The following is a 7,541-nucleotide window of genomic DNA, read 5'->3' on the forward strand; positions in this document are numbered from 1 at the left end:
ATTACCTTGAATCAAACTACGTATTTCTCTGGGTTTGAACATTGTTGAAAACTGGGATAATGTAAGTACACAACTCCAATGTCTCAGATGTTCTGCTTTTATGTTTTACAACATTGTAAACTGAATATTTAGGGGATTTGGGCCGTAGGTCGGACAAAACAAGACATTTAATGACGTCACCGAGGACACAGGGAAAATGTAATGGATGTTATTTTCATTATATATATTATTTGAGAAATTGTTCAAAAAAATAATCTGCAGTTTCATCAACAATGAAAATAATTGCTAGTTGCAGCCTCTCTTAAGGCACTGTCCTATCATTTTGTCCACTTTTCAGATAGCATCAGCAGTTGTCCCTCTTCAAAGTGTGAGTCACTATTCAATCAGTTCATACATGATGCCAAAAGTTCTGTTAAAGTCACTTGTTAGTTTTGGAGAAAGCACAAACGTGGAGCTCTGATGCCAAGTTTATGAAATTATTATCACTCTGTATTTAATTAATCTTGTCTTCACTTGGATGAGTAGCAGCTCCCATTTCTTGGAGACCATCTGCCAAACTAATATCTTCACGAGTTCAAACTTTTAGTTCTCCAGTCCAATCAAAAGACTAGAATATCGACTTATCTCTCATTCACAGATAAACACAACACAGAGATTTCCTGAAAAGCCAGCAAATGTATGTCGGTGAAAAGGGCTTATATTACAGCTGGAGTCATCCAAAAGTGCACCTGTTACATGCTCAGGGGGCTGACTGGCCTCCTTCTGGACATGGTCATAATAGTTGATAACTAGAATATATAATGACCACTGTAGAATTTCCCTGGGGCCATAGGGCTGGGGATGTATACGAGGGATAAATCAATTATACATGAAGCTAAGCTCCTCACATCAAACAAACAATCCTGTAAATGCCTATATTTCTGCATCAACCACCAACCACACCAACCAAATCAAACCAACTCAGAGCATGAACAACACTGGGAGACCATGTACTGGTTGTGTGTGCTGAAAACCTCACAACTGAGAGGGTGGCATGCAATCAGCTGCTAATTTAAGTAATTACGCAATGTATATACAAAATGGGTAAACTTATTTAAAAAAAAAAAGAAAAAAAAGGTCACTTTCTTTTTAAAACAGTCCAACTCTTTCAAGTTATCGGGCAAAGTTGCTCTGCAGGTTAGACTGATGAAGACTCGCACCCTATGGCTAGTTTCTAATATTCAGTGTTATCAGTTTTTCTCTGCTCGGAGACTATGTTATGCACATTTGCAAGCCAAATTAAATCACTAAAATAACTTCTGAACTTGGCCATTCAGGCATTTTGCTGAATGAAAAGGGGGGCTGATCCTTCTGTGGCAGGCTGACCTAGTGGTGAGAGAGATCAGACAACACAGGTTCAAGTGCTTGTGCTGTCAAGAATCTGCACTGCTGAAGAGTCAATGAGCGAGACACCAAATCCAATACAACTCCAAGGATACACAGGCAGCATGTTCTTCTATGCTGGTGGGTAGCACGCAAAATAGTTTCTCTAAAAAAGATCCCTTTTTCTTTTTTAATCATGTCAGGCTAACAAATGTACAGGTGCCTGAGACTACTTCAAACAGCACCAGTCCAAAAGGTACCAAGGGATAAAAAGACATAGGACCCCTGCAGATATACTGTCAACATTTCATTCACCTGCATCTCAGAGATGTGAGCACTATTAGAAGTTATTTAACTGAAGTTTTTACCCTTTAAGACAGTTAGGAGCATACTCTCACTGTTGAGTAATTCTCATGTGATGAAGAGGCAGTGAGTTTGCACTTTTTTTACACCAATTGCAGATGTAATCAAACAATCCTACAGGGACTTGATGTACAGTTTTCCTGTGATATTTGCACAACACCGCTGAAGTGGCTGATGGGTTTACTTTGTCTTAGCTCTTCTCCTATAGGTGGATGCATGCAGCCTCGAAAGGGAGCAAGACTGTGCACGTTTAATACACGTAAATCTTATCGCAAGTGAGCACATCATCCGTGTCACTGAGTTACATTTGTAAAACCGTGTCCTGTCCTTACCTGGGCCATCTGATCCTGAGAGAGGTGAATTCAGCTTGGGTCGCTTTGCAGTGGGGGGTCCGACATCCAGCAGATTGTCAGCCATCCTGATCGACAAATTGTATGAATAGATGATGATGCAGGAAAAATAACAGCAGGATCAGTCCAACTTGTCGGCCTCTGGCTCTTAATTACTGGTAACTTTTCCAAACGTTGCGCGTAAAGGAGCAATTCAATTGTTTTTTTTTCTTGACTGGCAGACTGGCGAAATGCTGCCTGGAGAGAAAAGGTTTCAAAAGAAAGGCAACAGCGCCACGCTTCGCCGCCGAAGATCAACCCATGATAATCCAACACCCAACACCCACATAATTATCCTCATTAATTACGTCCAAAAAATATTTCAGTTCGAGAAAAATAAATAAAAATCAATCATAAAATATTACACAAGGCGTAAGCAAATCCCTTTCTCCGCAGATCGCCGGTTTCACGTCTGTACAGAATCATTTTTTTCGCAGTCAAAACGAACGACCATAAAATATATCTCGGACTTAAATAAAAAGAGCAAAATTCAAAAAATATTTTCTATGAGGTGGATTATTTTTCTCGCCGCTGTCTCCCGGTAAATACAGCGTCTCGGGACGGAGATACGGCGAGAAGCGGCGCTCTCTAAAAGGGAAATCAAATATACAGTGGGCTTTCGAGACGATAAAAACCCATGTAATCCTCACATGTTTGCATTAATTCTCATCGGAAGAACTAACACTTCGATTTTCTGCACGAAAAAAGCCGTTTGAGCCCGGTCTGAGTGGCTCCGATCGGTTTTTAAAATTAATGCTCCCCCCGAAATCCCGATTCTGAGCCGCGTCAAGATGGCGGCTGTTGATTCCTCCGATACAAAAAAAAAAGTTTTTTTTCTTCCCAGCTAGACTGTGGGGGGAGGAGGGGGAGGTGTCGCGCTATGACGCCCTGACGTAAACCTGTGTCCCACCGTGCGTCATGTGGACGTACGTGATGTTGCCTCTAGGGGAGGAATAACCCAAAAAATTGAAATTTACTGTGTGCTACCTGCTTCACGTTTTACAAACACATAAACGTCACTTTTACGAATACAAAATAGTCGCTTTAGAGGGAAAAACAAAAGCATTGTCGTGGTTAATATACAAACAGCAGTACTTCCCAGCAGTTCCTGTATATATTTATTTTCTTCTTGTTATAATAGAAGTGGAGGTGGAAAGTAACTAAATTGCACTACATTTAAGTACTGCACTTAATACAAGTGAGGTACTTGTACTTGATTATTGCCATTTTATGCAGCTTTATACATCTACTCCATTACCATTCAGAGAGAAATATTGTACTTTTTACTCCACATTTATCTGACAGCTATAGTTATTTTACAAATTAAGATGTTTCACTCAAAACATATGATCAGCTTGTAAAACATGAGTCACCGTTGCTATATATTAAACTACCTAGTAGTATACAAAGTAGTTGGCTCAACGCTGAACACCATTGAAATGCTGCTTACAAGCTAATGCATCAATAACCACTACTACAAATACAATAATATTATAAAGAATACGGTCTAGACCGGCTCTATATGTAAAGGGTCATGAGAGTTCTCTTGTTGTGATTTGGTGTAAGACTCTGTTAAGGGGCCATTCTGCATAATGAGGACTTTTGCCTTTGATACTTTAACTCAAGTATAATTTTGAATGCAGGACTTCTTATACTGTATTGCTACTTTTACTTGAGTAAAGAATTTGAAAACCTCTTTGTTAACGTCATATTATAGTGTCCCATCAAAGTCCCCATACTAATACATTACATTCTTTCAATTCAGATCTACCATAGCCACATATTTTCCATAAGTATTTATGTACAGTATGTATGTGCAAAGGTTAGATGGAGCCATACTGTACACAGCTTCACTGGTTCTGAACCAGCTCTTAAGAAACTGAAACAAATACTTATCAGGATAGGAGCACTGTTCAGTTATATTTCATTGTTCAAACACTCTCAAATATTCCCGAGAAGTCAAATCATTTTTGTAATAATTATTGAAAGTAAAAGTACTCATTATGCAGCAAAACGGTCCTTGTTATTTTGTACATATTATCGGACTATCATTACTAATTCATTAACATGTAAGCAGCAGGTGGAGCTATTTTAAACTACTTCATCACATGTTGGGTAGTTTAACCTATAACATATGTTTCATATTTTATAAACAGATCTAATGATTTTTTATGTAAAATCCTAATCTGCAAAAGTAACATTGTAAGGCAATGGACTAGCATAATATATACATATAGTATAAAACAGCATAAAACAGAAATACCCAATGAACGTACAAGTACCTCAAAGTTGTTTGCTAGTTAAGAACAGTACTTGAGAACATGTACTTGGTTACAATCCACCGCTGGTTTATTACAGAACCAGAGGTAGTGTACAGGCTATAAATTCAACCAGACAACATTTCCCAGCAACTGACTTTATTCAATTTTAAACCTTCACTTGCATACCTATTAGCGTGCTATATACAAAAACATTTCCAAAGAAAGCAACAATACCGCCTACCTGCAGACATCTAGTAGTGTCTCGCCCATTTTATTTGGCCAGTTTAAATTAAAAAAGAGAAAAAGGAAAGCTGTATTGATTGAAGCCTTGCTATCCTAGCATGTCGTACTTTTTGAGATGATAAAGTAGACTAAAATGTCCAGGTCACATTCCTGCTAAGATTAGAGCATCCCTTCCAAAACACACACAACCACGCAGTTTTACAAACACTCATACATTTTTTTACACACATGCAGGCAAATGGAACAAGTATTATTCCAACATTTTTTAAATTACCCAGTTCTTTAGACTATTGAATACTCTAGTACATGCGCTTATATAAATAATAGAAAACGCTCAGATACTATACAATATAAAGGCATACTGTACATAAAAAGTGAGTGCCTTGTGCAAATGTGTTTAACAGTGAATATATAAATGACCTTTCTTGAACACATCCTGCAAAGTAAGACATAACATACAAAAAATGGCAATGACACTCTTTGGCATCAAAATATTCTTAGTATGCCATTCTGCTGGTCCAGAATGACACTTCAATCAAACCAAATCAACATTTATGATGGTTGCAGTGAAACAAAAGAGGAAAAAAAAACAAAAAAACAAAAAATGAGTGCCAATCAAAACTGTCTCATTGTCCCAAATAAAATTCTAATCTGGAAAAAAATGTTCAGAGTTCATAAAAAACACATAATTCAAAAGAGCTTATCAAAGTTACCAAGGGAAAAAAGCATCATGACCTCACTTAACTTAACACATTAAGCACTTAAACTTTGATAATAACAACAACAATTATTCTAAGTGTCCCTTTATTGTAGTATAACAAACACAAATTTTGGGCTGGTACAAGGGTTGTGTGCTCATAAGCGTAAAGAAAGTCATTTTCCCTGTCAAACCAATGATGTTAAACTCTTATTATTGCATTTAAAACAACCAAATCTCAGCAATACATGCAGATCACAAAGGCCAAACAAAAAGGAATTCAAAAACTGCAATAAGGCCAATTAATGCTGAATATGTTTGGTATGTTTATACTTAATTGTATATATTAAGAAAAGGCACTGCTCAAATGTCATAACCTTAGAAAACGTCATCAAAATCAAATGTGATTTAAGCACAAAAGTAAACATTCTCCTACTTATGCGTGCCATAAGCTTTTGAGAAATATTCAGTGTCTTAAGAAATGAAAGCAACTTTGATTGACAGTGAAAAAAAAAGATTAAGAAAATCAAGTTCAAATTTAAAAAGGCACAAGCTACCTTAGTTTCACCCACAGAAAAAGCAAACAAATTATTTAACTATAAGGGTAATGTTAAATGCGGCAGTTGAAATTATTTGATGATAAAAGAAGGCAAATTGGTTCCTTGTTTTTCTGCAATATTTGTCTTGTTTGCTTTATTACTTAAAAGTACTGATTATGAAATGGCAATTTTTAAAATACGAGGTTAATGTGTTGTTCAGAATTTTAAAATGTCAAAAATAAGACACTGAAGTGGATTTCATGGTAAAACATTTTTGCCTCTGAGCACACAATCCTTCTTGCTGAGAAACAGTGCCAGAAATAAAATGTAACAACAAGAGAGATGTACAGTTTAATCAGCTTGATTTTCTTATTAATCTGACACAATAGCATGAAACCAATGAAGTCAACAAGAAAGAGTAAAAAATACCTAGGGAATAATATGAAATACATTTGGTGCACTGCCTTTGCATTTACAGTGCTATTACATTAAGTTTCATGCCACTGAAAGTATGAAGCAGCTAATGCATCCGTCCAGTAATGTCTTTCAAATCATAGAAATTAGAGAGGGGAGCCTCATGAACAGTTCAAGTTTTGCGTAACAATAAATACAATAAAACACATTTAGTTTTGATTTGTGACATTCCACTTTGATTATCCATGTCTTAAAAGCACTATCAACTAACACACAGTGTGATCCATAGCAAACCTAGGCAGTTGTTTTCTCTAAATCGATCTACAGTCACAACTAAAAACACTGATACAGATACAGCAGTGCCTTGTAGGATCCATCGAAATACTCATCAACACTAATCACAGCTTGAGTTCCCATAAGAGCCTGGATCATGGGGGAGGGAACAAACACTAGTACAGTAACAGTTAGCCTCATCTACGGTGCTGTTGTTGCAAGCATGCTGATTAAGAATAGATGAGACCATCATGCTTCAGTACTGAGGCAATACAAAGATCTAAACTGAGGCCAGAGAAAAAACTGCCACATCAGCAACCAAGATTTTTTTTTTTCCAACTACGTTCCTGAACTGTTTGTCATCCTGCAGCTTCACCAAGTCAGTCAAGTAACTCTTAGGCACCTCTCCTCATTAAACCCTGCATGATCTTGTTACTACACAGACACATACAAACTTACACTCACACACTGTACGCATGCAGATACACCCACACGTCACACAGCTCGGCCTCGCCTGCCCTTAGTCTGTATTGATTAGTCTCTGCTGTGCCTTTCTGTGTTTCTGGTTTTGTGGTTTTCATGAAGAACATGGAAACAGGCTCTGATCTAAGCTCTAATTCTAGTGCAGAATTGTACTAATACATATCTTGGAGTAACATCTTATTTCCCTTCACTTGACGTGATTCTCCTCACGTTGTAGCACTTTCCACATGTAAGGTCAGATTGCTGAGCTCTTCTTTGATAAAAGGCAAAATATCATAGCAAAACATAGTTTACAAAGCAAAACATTTTCTCCAAAAAGCAAACTTATTTGCGGTTTTCCCTTTATGTTAGTCTTCCCTTACTCAAAAAGGCTTACACATTATTCTACTCTAAAGGCACTTAAAAGACATATGAAAGAAATAATTAAGATTAAAGGTTTACAGATAATCAAGTAAGTTAATGGGAGACGATGGGATCTGTAGCAGGCAAGAGAAGGTTCAGAGTCAGCCGTCACATC

General features: G+C 37.2%; 1 protein-coding gene across 1 annotated transcript in view; it reads right to left on the reverse strand.

Annotated features, from left to right (window-relative positions):
• The window catches only part of crebbpb (CREB binding protein b), a 31,500-nt gene extending 29,358 nt beyond the window's left edge, over positions 1 to 2,142 (reverse strand). Inside the window, exon 1 of the mRNA XM_070922418.1 lies at positions 2,058 to 2,142. Within this exon, the coding sequence (XP_070778519.1) occupies positions 2,058 to 2,142 (85 nt within the window). The remainder of the gene's footprint in view (positions 1 to 2,057) is intronic.
• Between the last annotated feature and the right edge of the window lie 5,399 nt (positions 2,143 to 7,541).

The sequence above is a fragment of the Enoplosus armatus genome, chromosome 17, assembly GCF_043641665.1.
Source record: "Enoplosus armatus isolate fEnoArm2 chromosome 17, fEnoArm2.hap1, whole genome shotgun sequence".
Taxonomy (NCBI): Eukaryota; Metazoa; Chordata; class Actinopteri; order Centrarchiformes; family Enoplosidae; genus Enoplosus; species Enoplosus armatus.